This window comes from Bidens hawaiensis, unplaced genomic scaffold, assembly GCF_021521415.1.
Source record: "Bidens hawaiensis isolate Kalapana, Puna unplaced genomic scaffold, B.hawaiensis_p1.1 tig00051827_1, whole genome shotgun sequence".
Lineage (NCBI taxonomy): Eukaryota > Viridiplantae > Streptophyta > Magnoliopsida > Asterales > Asteraceae > Bidens > Bidens hawaiensis.
Window position 1 is genome coordinate 40,342 of NW_027506202.1, and position 14,065 is coordinate 54,406.

The window sequence follows — 14,065 nt, forward strand, 5'->3', positions numbered from 1 at the left end:
AGCCGCCATCCTTGAACTAATATCGATAATTGTGTTTTATATAAATAGTCAAAGTAGCAGTAGCTACTTTTTTGAACCGCTAATTAGAAAAGCACGTTCTAAATCAGAAAGAAACCGAAGAGAAGAAACAGGTTTGCGTTTTTTTAGTTTGTTTCAGTTTCTGATTAAGTTTGGGGTCGGTTCGTGAGTTTGCAATCGGTTTTGATTATCGGATTTTGGCGTTTGCCGGACAGTGTAGCCGGGTAGTTTTGTGGTGATTAGCGGGGGTTATTTTGTTTGCCCGAGATTATTTTTTTCTGACCGTGTTACCTAGATCCAAAGTCGGAAATTCTTAGTTTGAGATAATGGCTGAGAGCGGGAAACTTCAGATTGAGAAGTTTGATGGTAAAGACTTTGGTTGGTGGAAAATGCAAATGGAGGATTTGCTAGTTCAAAAGGATTTGGACATGGTATTTAGTGAAAGACCAGAGAAGATACAACCAGATGAGTGGGAAACTTTGGATACGAAAGCCAAGGCAGTTATTAGATTGTCATTATCGAAGGATGTTGCGTTCAACATCTTGAAGGAAACCAAGGCGCGTGGGATAATGAATGCTTTGTCTAATATGTATGAGAAGCCTTCGGTAGATTCGTGAATTGGTGAACACAAAGATGAAAGAAGGAAGTTCAGTTACAGTACACATCAACAAATTCAATTCGATTTTGTCAAGACTTGGGTCAGTTAGTATCAAATTCGAGGATGAGGTTCAGGCTCTACTATTGTTATCGTCTTTGTCTGATAGCTGGTCAGGGACTGTTACAGCGATTACTAGTTCTACAAGTGAGTTTACTTTTGATGGGATTCTGGATCTTATTCTAGGCAAAGACGTCAGGCGAAGAAATTCAGGTGAATCATCGGGTGATTTAATGCATGTTGATAGAGGAAGAAAAAATAACAGAGGTAGTGAAAACGGGAACAGGAAAAGGATTTAGTCTAGGACTCGGAAGGATGTGGTATATTGGAACTGCAATGAGGCGGGACACTTTAGGATTCAGCGTCCGAATGAAAAGAATGAAAAGAAAGAAGTCAACACACCGGAAGAATACTCAAAGGATGAGGCTTTAGTTCTTAGTGTTGAGGATAATTTTGATTCCTGGGTCATGGATTCGGGTGCTTCATTTCATGCTACCCACAGCAGTGAAGCATTACAGAATTTGAAGGAAGGTGATTCTGGTAAGGTTACGCTGGCGAACAATGATGTTCTTGATGTTACGGGCATGGGTGACATGAATTTAGTTACTTCAGCTAGTTCATGGACCTTGAAGGAGGTCAGAGTGATTCCAAGCTTAAAGAAAAAGTTGATTTCTGTTGGGCAGTTGGATGAATAAGGACATGAGGTTAAATTTGGGAACAGGAAGTGGAAAGTTGTTAAGGGAAATCCTTTCATAGCTCGAGGAAGAAAGAGGGGTTCATTGTATATGGTCAGTTTATCGACCGACCCAGTTCAGAAGAAGAGCAAAGTCCGGTTTATAGAGTCTAGTGGGCAGAAGAAGGTTTGTTTTGCAGGAGATAAACCCAGAGCCACAAGTCAGATTCAGGTTGAACGTGCTAGAAAAGGTTCAGAGAAACTAGTCAGGGGGTTTTGTGGCAGTGGGAGCACTAGCAGTCAGTCAGTCAGACAGTCAAAGCTTTAGCCAGAGTTACCAGACAGTGGGTTAAGAGAACCGGTATTTCAACGGTTAAGGTCTCTCTAGAAGATTACTTGCTTAATATGGAGAGTGTTGTTTGTTCTCAGGGTATTCCAGGATCCGGCAGTTCGTGTAAGTGGGAGTCGGTAGGGACAAAGGACGAGTCAATGGTAGTTGTAGCCATGACTGATATGTTGGAGCTCGGGGGAGCTTCAACGGAGCCTTCTTAAACTGATAAGAAGGCAGATGCAACCAGGAAGACGAGGTAGATTACAAGAGGTACAGATAATCATCGATAGGCAATTTGAAGATTATCAAGCCTCCAAGTGGGAGATTGTTGGGTTTATGGAGGCTTAATTGGCCCGGGTTAGAAGACATGTTTATTGGCAGATTAATTAAATTTAAGAATAGTGGCAGGCCTGGCCCATTTATTTAATTATAGCCCATTTATAGTTTTCTTGGGGATTAAGTTGTAAACCCTAGATAGTTCTCTATTTATATTCGTTATGTACTTGTAATTCTTCATTACGAGTGACAAAAAGCAATAATAAAGTATCCTGGTTGCAGCCCGTGGACGTCAGCCGACCGAACCACGTAAATCTCACGTGTTCATCTTTGTTTATATTTTCTCTTACAGATTATTTGTGTTTGTGTGTAAGGCCAAAAATGTGACTTGCGATATCAAAGTACGAAACCCGTTATATATATATATATATATTTACGGTCAAGTTAATGAATAATGTTGGCGAGAAATCCGGACACGAGACGAGAACTTCGGGCACGCGTTTAGCTTCAACGGGAAGAATGCTTCTAGAATGTTTTTTTAGCTATAAATAGGACTTACGTTTGTCATTCATGTGTGTGTTTTTGTTGGTGTAAACAACCACCCAAGGGGAGCTCACCTTGGGTGGGGTCGGTCCATTTAAATATATTAACCTTTTGTACCGGTTAGGAGATCGTTTACCCTTTATCTTATTTTTATATTATATGTTCGATCGTTTGTTTATACCGCACCCGTCTCGAGCGTTTATCAGAGCAAATCCGTTCGTTGTCGGATCCGGTTTTGGGACCTACAATTGGTATTAGAGCGGGTCGAATCTTATGATTCAACTTTGTTCTTGATATTCGGGTTCTATTTCCGCTATTACCCGAACCGAGGTGTAAATTCTATTGAAGTTTTGAAAATAAAGTCAGAAGTTTGGAAATAAAGTTTGAAGATCTAAGGAAATAAAAGTGTGTGAAGTTTGTCTCGAGTTTCAGATCTGGATTCTCAGGCATTCGTTTGAATATTTTTATGAAGTATTTCAAAAGATTTGAAGATCTATGTGAGTTTTATTTCAGATATGGAGACGTTTTTCTTGGCTGTTCTTCATATACACAGTTGAGTGTGTGAGTGAGTAGCTACTGTAATCCAGATCTATTAACATCTTTCATCCATGGCAGCTGGGGTTTATAACAACGTGGTGGTTCCGGCAAGGCTGGTCCGTAACTACAAAATGACCACTGGTTCATGGTAGCTGGTGACCCAGTCGGTGACGAGTTGTTCACCGGAATAAATTATGGACAGGAAGAATGTACGGTATGAGGACGGTTTTCCGGCAAAGGGTGGCCGATGACGATGGTCGTTGATTGTTTCTGGCGTTCACTAACAGGTAAGGCGAACGAATATGGTTTTTCGGTTAGAAGTTCGCCGGTGACCATGGGCGACGGTGACGGCGGCGCACAGCGATGGTTGTTGTTTCTTGTGTTGTTGATGTATTGTTGTTCAACACTGTATGGCTAGTGATGTCACTAGAGCTTGTTGTTTTGGTGAACGGTTTGTGATAGGGGTGGCTATGATAGAGATGATGGTGGCATGAGAAAGATGACGGCGGCCGGCACGGAGCAGAGGAAGTGGTGGTTGTGGTGACAGGAAATTGGACTTCCGGGCAGTAGCTCCGGCGGCCGGCACCTGAATGGCGGCTGTAACTTCATACATGGTTCACCTCTTTCCTTTCTTTTGTGCCCTAAGTAATTATAGGAAATGCGCTTGGGCTGATTTTTTTAAAAAGCTGGTATGGGCTGGAGCATGGGCCAGCTTCTTAGTTGGGCTGTTAGTTGTATTGTGGGCTGCCCAAACTGATTAAGAAGCAGGCCAGCCTACTACTTTTCTACTTGGGCTGATGATGCCTTCTTTTCGGGCTGTTGTGGATCAGCGGAAATATTTTTGGGCCAAGTAAGTCGTTTACTTATGTTTGGGTTGACCAAACTGAAGAAAGTCAAATTTGTTCGGGTTTCGTCTTATTTAACCATGTTCAAAGCTTGTTATGTCTAAGGCGTTCGAGAAATTGGATCCGAAAGGTGAACTTCGAACGAAATAATAAGTTTTGTTCATTTGATCGATGAAGCCGGTAATTCGAGATTGATTTGTGAAAATTCGAGCTCATCTCATGGCTATATACAAGCGAGAACTACTTCAACATTAAATATAGGTGGGTCATACCTTGAGGGGGTGAATTGAAACGAAGAGGCTTCGATTTATCGGGTGACTTGTGAAGATGCGAGACACGGTCCGATGATGTTTTGAGATCACAAGTCAAGGGGTGATTGTAAGGCCAAAAATGTGACTTGCGATATCAAAGTACAAAAACCGTTATATATATATATATATATATATATATATATATATATATTTACGGTCAAGTTAATGATTAATGTTGGCGAGAAATCCGGATACAAGACGAGAACTTCGGGCACGCGTTTAGCTTCAACGGGAAGAATGCTTCTAGAATGTTTTTTTAGCTATAAATAGGACTTATGTTTGTCATTCATGTGTGTGTTTTTGTTGGTGTAAACAACCACCCAAGGGGAGCTCACCTTGGGTGGGATCGGTCCGTTTTAATATATTAATCTTTTGTACCGGTTACGAGATCGTTTACCCTTTATCTTATCTTTATATTATATGTTCGATCATTTGTTTATACCGCACCCGTCTCGAGCGTTTATCAATAGCAAATCCATTCGTTGTCGGATCCGGTTTCGGGACCTACATTGTGTGTGTTTTAAAATACCTGAATCCCTAACATCTAGTTTCCCTAGCTAGGGTTTGAGCTCATACATTTGCAAACAGAACAATCTCATTTGATGCTAAAAACAGAATATCAATTTAATTCATTCTATATAAATTTTTGGTGGATCTAAAGCAAAACCCCAATCTAGATCCGCTTTAAACATATTGAAAACGAAACAAAACGATAGCGTATGATTGAAAACATGGAATGAATACCTGTAGGGTACACGACAAAAACCTAGGGTAACTCCAGAGCTGGTGAAAAGAGAGAAAGATGACAAATTCAAGCTGTTGGTGTGAGAATGTTTGTGGCCTCACAAGGGAGGGTAGCGGATGTGTAGTGTTTAGAATGGTAGAAGCGGGTTATTTGATATCTGGGTAAGGAGGATCCGACAATGACTCGCGAATTTTAAAAGGGTAAATCAATTATAGGCAATTATATATATATATATATATATATATATATATATATATATCACAATCATTTTTCCCTATAATTTAGCTAAAAAAACACCATTCCATAAATTTATCTGTCATTTTTCAAAAATCTTTCGCATTCTATTTTCTATTCATATCCATAAATTCTTTTTTTCTTAATTTTTTTCTTTTTGTCTTTTTATATTATATAGTATATGGTGATGATGATTGGGAGATAGTTGATATATTATATGGTATGAATCAAAAGTGAGACCCTATATTTAGGTTTTTACTTTAGTTGTTAATATAACTCATTCATATAATAGGGAATGGATTGGAGAGGTGATATTGATGGATTTTTCAAAATTTACCCTAAATTATATGGGTTTGACAACTTTAGAGAATGAACCGATATTGCTCCAAGCCAAACAATCTTTTCTATTAAATATACATGGTTTCTTTTTATAAATTAAAACTAAAAAATATATTATTTAAAAAAATTATATAAATACCAACACCACATGCTATTTTAACTACGTAGATATAATTTTTTTATTTTTATATTATATTAAAAATATAAGAAAAAGATAAAAATAAAAATTTGGATATGAATAATCCATGGTAGATAGTACAAAATCGAAAAAGATTAGAATTACGGGAGTGGGTTTAAAAATATGTCAAAATTATATGTTATGAATTGAGAAAATAATTATGAATTTGGTCTGTTTTTTATATTTTTCTAAAGTTGGTTGACCTTAGATTTTTAAGATAATAATAAGATTTATTTAAAAGATATTGTAATCAAAAGTTAATAAAATATACATTCAGCAAGAAGCACAATTATTTGTGGCAGAACAACTAAAACGGAATTAGAAAATGGAATTCGGTGATATGACCAACCTGATCGCCTCCAAAATAAGAGTTTTGCATTTTCTTTAATTATTTAATAACCGACCGATCGACTTAACATTTCAGGCCAATGGGGATAGTCTAACGAGAATGTGCTCCGTACGTGTTTTCATTGTTCCGTCATATGTATCTTATGTTTGGTTTTGTTTTGTTTCCTGATTGGTAGGCTTTTGCTCTCGGGGTCCTTTGTTTTGTGTACGCATGCACCGGTATCTAATTTCATCTCTCTGCAGGTATATATTCTGATAGGTGTTGTACGTGTTGATAAGCATTTAGGCTTTAAGAAGGGTCTTTGGATTATTTTTATTTAAAAAGGCTAGCTATAATTCAAAGCCTGAAATTTGTTTAATGGTTTTTGCTTTTATATATGTTTGCAATTGGTATTAATTGTCTATGAATGATTTAGGATTTATAGTTTCAAATCGAAAGAAATGCGTATGCATGTACATGGTACGTTGATTGGTGTTTGTTGTTACTCATGTACGTTGTTTTTAACTGATAGCATTATAGATGGACCAAAGTCAACAAACGACCCTCGACCGCATTGCATCCACGGTGGAAGAGATCTCCAAATCAGGGAAGCGTTTGGTGGAGTTTATGGATGATGAAACGACCTCGTTGAGCAACAAAAGGACAGTAAGCGCTTATTTTTAAGTACTATTGTTTGATAAAATTAGCCTAAGTTATATTTTTATTACTTTTATTACTACCCACAGGGCGTTGATGATTTTCAAATGTCTGTGGTTAAAAACGAAACTTTACCCGTACCCCTACACGGCAAAGGGCATTCTCTAGGCGGCATGAATGATCGGTTGATGGCCTTTTATGTGGAAACGTTGGAGACTTACAAGAAGTCACCTTGTGGCCTTTTTTCTTTGGGAGATGTCTTACGCTTTGATGCTAAAGAGAGACCAGTGTCACCACTTGAGTTAGAAGAGGTTATGTCAAGGTATGAGGCGTTCAAGAGGTTTGACATTGTGTCTGACTATTCAAGTCATCTCTTTTCAGCACAGATGGCGACGCAGGTGAGTGTATGTGTTTACATTGTAACCTTTCATCTGGCTCATACAAATACATAAGCTGATATATGATGTTTCAGTTTCCAGCAGGCTTTGATGCAAAGATGAAGAAAGAGTTGGATGATGTGAAGAAACGTTTGCCTGGTATGTTAGAAACAGGAAGAAATAGATGTTGCACACTTTTTGCTTTTTCTTTTTATTTGTGTATTTGATTTTATCTTATTTCGTTGCAGAGAATATGGTTGTGAGAACTTATGAAGGGAGAGAAGACCTTTTAACAGCTGTGATAATCGAACCGAAGGGAACGCCGTATCATGATGGCTCGTATTTCTTTGACATCAATTTTCCAACCGCCTATCCTGATTGCCCGCCTGTATGTCAGCCTTTTGTTTTGCTTTTATTTTTATTTACTTGACTATATGTATGTATGTATGTATGTATTTATGTAATTATGTCATGTGTGTAAGTTATTCAGAGAACTTTTTTCTTCTTTTTTTCAGCTTGTGCGCTATCGCAGCTGTGGTCTCAAGATTAATCCAAATCTGGGCGTTAGGGGGTCAGTGTGTTTGCACTTTCCAAAAAGAGTCAATGGCAGGCTGGTCGATGAGGTTCAGTGGATGCCGGGTAAATCAACGATACTTGATTTTCTGAACTTTTTAAGGAGCTTGTTTGGCGTGAATCCTTTACTGAATGGTGTTGAATACTGTGACCCCGCTATGTTTGATGGCTTGCATTTGCTGTTTTACAACGAGAATGTGTTTCTAAGATCAGTGAGAACTATGGTGGCCGTCATAACCAAACCACCCGAGGTAATTTTGTGTTTTTGTCTGTTTTTGTTTTTTGCTGGTTTAGTAAACGATCCGTTTTGCAGAACTTTGAGGACTTTGTTGTTGGACATTTCCGCATTCATGCTGCTGAAATTATGAAGGCCTGCAAGGCTTATTTAGAAGGTGCGCAAGTCGGCTGCGTAGTGAACGGTGTACCTACGGAAGGTCACAAGGGGACTGCATCGGTGACATTCAGGAAGAATTGAGTTTGTGCGTCAAGCTGCTCGTTGGTGCGTTCAAGAAGATTGGAGCAGAATTTGATGAAGTGCTGCTGCAGTAGCTTTAAGTGTTTGGTTGGATTCTTCTCATGGTTTAGCTTCTGTTTTTGTGAGAACTTGTTTTGGTTGATGTTTTTGTTGGTTTTGAGACCTAGTAGTAGTTACTTATGACACTAGTTTAGCCAAATTACATCTGTGGGTTCATGATCCAAGAAATTTGCAGATTACAACATGTTTGTTGCCCCTTAGTTATTTATATTCCTGCATTCATAATTATAAAATGACCATATATATAAATCTCAAGCGTTTTCTTTTCTCCAATCCATTTGCATCCAACAGTAGAAACCCAACCCGCAACTTGGGTGTCAAGTTGGCAGTTTGCCAACCTTTTTAACGTCGGCCCAACAGAAGGTTCGTCATCATCCAACACAAGAATATACTGCAAAAAGCTACCAAATGACATATAAAAGAGATGTCAATGGCAATTATGCTCACGTAAACGCACCCAAAGTTGACAGACAAAAGTCTGTAAAGCCATGAACCGTATTACATAATAGAAGGACAAAGTGAAATGGCCTCGACAATTTTTTGCATATAAAAGTCCCTGCATATGCTAATTTTGAACAACAAAATGACATAACTTGTAAAAAGACATTTTTGTTGACAAAAATTGACGTACTATAGATGAGTTTTATTTCAGAATGTAGTTTCCTATGTAGTAAAAATCGGCATAAGCTTCCAGGTATAATAATTATGGCCATAAACAAAAGTCGAGATGAAAAGAATACAAGAAAGAAAAGTTGACATGAGTGGAGTGGATTGTAGTCCACGGAAATACACAATGGGATTTTGAAAACTCTAACTTAGGATAGGAACTTAAATGCGTATAACTCAACGGTTAAAGTTTCAGTTAAATTCGTTTTTTAGTATACTGAAGGTTTTTTTAAAGCTTTTGTTGCGGTAGTTTTATTGTATATGAATAAGTAGTTAATATGCGTATTATAAAATAGTTAAAAAATTCATATATTTTCAAGTTCTAGGGTCCGGTACACTCTGGGTTTATACGACATGTTTTGTGTATAAACCGTAAACTAAACCATTTACTATGGTTAAAAAAACTTTTGAAACCGACCAACTAAAGTTTTGAAAAAAAACCACAAAACCAACGTTTGAATGATTTTAGGTTTTTATACCGAACCGTGAACACCCTAATGCCATCTAAGAAAAAAATGGGTTTTTATAAGTTGCCAATTTTTTGTTCAAAATTAGCGTGCGCAGCCGCACAGGGACTTTTATGTGCAAAATGTTGTTAGAGAAACTTTTGTAAGAGAAAACAGAAAGATTGTTGGTTTTTTATGACATTTGCCCTCTAACTTTTAAACTCGAATTGTCTTTATGCCATCAAACTTATGCGATTTGGTCTCTTGTTATGTCACAAAATATCAAATCAATGAAAATGTCAAAAGTTAGAACATGATTCATTCATGTGACTCAACGTTCCGATTCCGTATACTATAACAAAATTTCCCACCAAGCAAATCTCAACTTGTGGGAATGATGTTTCTCAACAAAACAAGATTGTGATAACAGACCCAAAGACAATACAAAGGACAAAACTTTCTGAGCACATATCAATCACAACCTTAGCCTTCAACGGACGCTAGTCATTTCTACATCGTACACCAGCCATGAATTTGGCGGTATATTCTCACCATCTCCTTTATACCCCAAACTGCACCACCACAAATCGTTATATATGCGTAAGAAACAGAGTATCGTGTATATATATATATATATTTAAAAAACATGACAGTTTAATCAGTTGCATACCTCATTGACGGTGGAATAGTAAGTCTTCGTTTATCACCGACCCGCATACCTGGCCATATTCAAGTGCATATGTCAGGTAATATGAAAATTTTAAATCCTCTAAATGGGTACCTTTTTAACTCGGGTTCCACAACATTTTTTTTTATTATATTTTTGTAATATCTAAGAGGCGTAAAACATAAAGTCAATGGAGTGGTTGACCATTACCTTCTAGACCAACATTCAATCCCTCTATAACTTCTTTGTCACCTGAATAATCAATGTAATATATTACATGTGTAAGTACAAACAGGGAAATAATAACATACTTATATACATTATGGTACAGAATGACGAGAATACCTAGCCGAAATTTATGTGGAGTATCGCCATTTGAACTTACAACTTGTCCATTGTCTTTTAACTTTACAACATACTGTACCTTCACCTAGAGCAAAAGATAACTAATTATTCCTTCAAAGTAAAATACAAAATTTAAAATTAATGTGTATTTACCTTTTTCCCAGCAGCAGCCACTTTTCCTTTAGGTTCGCCTGTCACGAGTTCTTCAATAACAAGGCCGTTAGATAATGTCTTTCTGTTAAAAAATTCAGGTTCTGTTGGAGCCTGTTTATTATCTTCTTTTTCAACATCAACCTCCTGTGTTTTACTCGTCTTTCTCCTTTTCTTTTTAACTTTTTTCTCGTCTGACTGATTTCCATTAGCTAACTGATCAGAATCAACACCAGAACTCCTACATTATAGAAAGATGTTCTTGAGTACCGAAAACTAATCAATCATCAGATACTTAAATCTTGATTATAGAAAATAAAATATTGATCATCATACTTGTTAACTGCATGTTGATCATCGTCTTGTTTATTGCCTGCAAGCAGATTGCTGTCTGTAACATCAACATTTTCTTCAATATGCCCTTTTCTTTTCTTCTTAGGTTTTGATTTCTTTTCAGCAGAAGTCAACACCTCGCCCCTGCTAAATGAATAAAAATATAAAATGCTCAAAACAAATATCTATTCAAACACTGATATCATGTATGTTTCAAGATTGTTACATGTATAAACGCATAACAAAAAACAAAACAAAACAAATATTATTCTAAATTTCTAACAAAACTTACATATCATTAGGCTGTTGATCATCTTTATCAGCCAATGCCTCAGTAGCCTTTTCCTGCTTAGGGGACTCTTTCTTTTTCTTATTTCTCTTTGATTTTTTTTCTGGGATTCCCTCGTCTTTAGACGGTGCAGATGAATTAAGCTTATCTCCTTTCCTGTGGCAAAATAAAATCATTGATAATAAATATATTGGATACAATTAATCTTGATTTTAAACATATGAGCTTAATTCTTGACTTTCCAAGCTTAATATAAATGTATATAATAAGTAATTCCACATGATACTTCAAATCAGAGCTAAAAGCGCAATATTGAACTTAAAATCAAAGTAACTTTTTAATGGACAAAAAATTCACCCTTCTGTTTTTTTGTCTGCAGAAACATCAACCTTCTCTTTTGAGTCAAGAACTTCGGAGTCTCCAGCATCCGACTTGCACTTATCATCATTCGTTTTTGTCTTCTTTTCCATCTCAGCAAGTGTTTCTTTGCTAACTTTTTCCCCTAATGATTCTGACTTCTTGTTCTTGCATATGGATGAAATTAAACAATCATCTTCATCGTCACTCACTGGTCTAATTTCATCATCAGATTCAATTACCTGATACCTCTTTTTAAGTCTTTTACCACGACCATTTCCATTTCTGTTCTTAATAAAACCCCCCTCATCTTCATCATCATCTGATTATTGAAAATAAAAAAATATTTTTTGTTTTTAAGAAACTTTTACAATCCTTTTTTGAAGCGTAGGACCGTTAGATTACCTCTGTCACTTGAAACAGGAGAAGGTGTAAGAGGCTCGGGTTCATCATCATTGATAAAACTATCTTCGTATTCATCTTCATCACTGCCATGATTTGATTCGTGTGACACGGAATTTGCGATATCCTCTCCAAATGATTCTCTTTATTATCACAGTGAAGGAAAAACAAGGTTGAGTGTATATATATACTGACAATGCATGAAAAACATGAGAATAAATAATAAAGGATACGAATCATCTTGCATATGAGAATGTCGGTTAAGACCAACATAGTAACCAGTAAGATACACACCACGAGGACCAATAACAGAAAACATTACATCTTCAGCTTCATCAAACTCCAAATCTAGTTGCAATGATTCCGTTTTATTTGGCAGCAGTGCACATAAAAGAACAGGGCGTTTATCCCCGACATTGCACTGCACCAAACTCTTAAGTGTTGCGGTTCCAATAGCCAACGTTGCCTAAAACATGCCACAAATAAAAGTAAAATCAAATCGCAAGACATATAAAGCTAAAAAAGAACAAAACATTTTAAGTTTTTACAATAACCATATACTAAATACTACTAAAAATAGTCAAAGGAGAATAAGAGTTCAGGTCATAGCCTAGATGAAATTGACTTTTCACATACGTATGAGTTATGACATCATAGGCTTGTCCACCATATATGATCAAACCTCTTTTGTTCAATTTCAAGATAGTTTAATGTATAAAAAATAGGCTCTTTATTTATTTTTCTTTAAAAAGGTTCTACAAATGCATTTAATGGCAACAAAAATAGAGCATCATAAAACGTTTAATCCATATAAAAAACCTAAAATGTGAAAAGAGTTAATTCCAGCAAAATGAAGCATACCTTCATGGCTTCACCATGTAACCTATTGTATGCAACACACTTCCATTATTATCTTCTAATGTAACATACTTGATATTCGCGCATTTGTATGTAATCACACATTTGCATTACATAAGGTGGTAAAAAAGATGAAATAAGTTGCAGTTCGGTGAATTTCATGAAAATGTATATACATTGCATTGAGTGATAAAAATGAAACTGAAAGTATGGCAGATGCAATGATAAAGAGGTGAAAGAATGTTGCACTTCAGGGCAATTAACCAACGGTGCAGCATAAAACACAGACAGTCAAAACAACACTCGATATCCTGAGAATCGATCAATTTATGCAACCATAATCACATATGGATGATATTTAACATGAGATATTTGTAACAATAACTCCTCTTTTTTCCTTAACAGACATAATTCAACTTAATCTAGGGGTGTAAACAAGTCGAACTCGGCTCGTTTTGATGAGAGCTCAATCCCAGCTTGTTTCTTCAAGCTCTATTTCTAAAGCTCGCTCTGAGTTGTTTTTTCAAGCTCGAGATTATACATACAAGTCAAAAAAGTATAAAAAATAAAACTACAAGGCTCGGGCTCGATAACTAAAGGAGCTTAATTTGAGGCACGGGCTTACAAATCAAATACAATATAATAATAATAATAATAATAATAATAATAATAATAATAATAATCGAAACATTTAATTTACCTGAGAAATCCTAAGGCGTCCGCCATTGGAATGCGTATATGGCTTTCCAGGTTTCACTTCGATTCCTAATTTAATCAATAACCCACTCAAAATCCTTAAAAGTGAATTAAATGAGAGAAATTGAAATTGAAATGAAAACTAACCCCAGAAAGCCATGGCGATTGGATGGATTGCTTAGGGTTTGAAAGCTCAGCCCAGAAAGAAGGCTTGTGCTCTGTTTTCTTTTAAAACCCTCTGATGGCTACTTAGGGTTTATAGTATATATATTGAACAAGCTTATTATAAAATATTAAATATATTAATAATATTGCCCGTATATGCAAGTTTTTTTATTTTGTAATTATGTTCTTTCTTCGTTTTATGTAATGGTTTTTATATATTTATACTAGATTACTAGCTTTTATCATTAAATTACTATTTTATATTGTTCGTTTCTAATATTTATATATTTTTTTGAATTTTAATTTATTATTGTAAGAAAGTTAATAATATACTTAGTGTTTGATTATAAAAGAGTTTCACAAATAAATGAAATGTTATAACCCGATTTAAAAGTTATATGAGTTTGGTGAGACCCATGGCCCGCTTTTTTTACTATATAATTGTTTTTAAATAATGTTTTTTTTTTTAAATATTGGATATTAATTTTTAGTCTTATACTAAATATTAAAAAAATAGAAAATTTGTATATGACTTT

At 35.9% G+C, this 14,065-nt stretch overlaps 1 protein-coding gene across 1 annotated transcript; it reads right to left on the reverse strand.

Annotated features, from left to right (window-relative positions):
* Positions 1–9,608: 9,608 nt before the first annotated feature.
* LOC143617069 (peptidyl-prolyl cis-trans isomerase FKBP53-like) lies at positions 9,609–13,529 on the reverse strand. Its single transcript, XM_077089728.1, has 12 exons — positions 13,512–13,529; positions 13,369–13,433; positions 12,044–12,276; positions 11,814–11,953; positions 11,409–11,730; positions 11,055–11,207; positions 10,766–10,906; positions 10,433–10,670; positions 10,280–10,364; positions 10,145–10,186; positions 9,938–9,986; positions 9,609–9,839 (listed from the first exon to the last, which is right to left on the reverse strand). The coding sequence occupies exons 1-12, from the start codon at positions 13,522–13,524 to the stop codon at positions 9,758–9,760; spliced, it is 1,563 nt and encodes a 520-aa protein (XP_076945843.1). The 5' UTR covers positions 13,525–13,529; the 3' UTR covers positions 9,609–9,757.
* Between the last annotated feature and the right edge of the window lie 536 nt (positions 13,530–14,065).

Bases quoted from the DNA above. Each gene is read 5' to 3' on its own strand.
- LOC143617069 (XM_077089728.1), bottom strand. The intron at 10,365-10,432 runs GTAAATACACAT...CTTTTGCTCTAG, and splicing joins TGGCTGCTGCTGGGAAAAAG to GTGAAGGTACAGTATGTTGT. The intron at 9,987-10,144 runs GTAATGGTCAAC...GAATATGGCCAG, and splicing joins ATTGAATGTTGGTCTAGAAG to GTATGCGGGTCGGTGATAAA.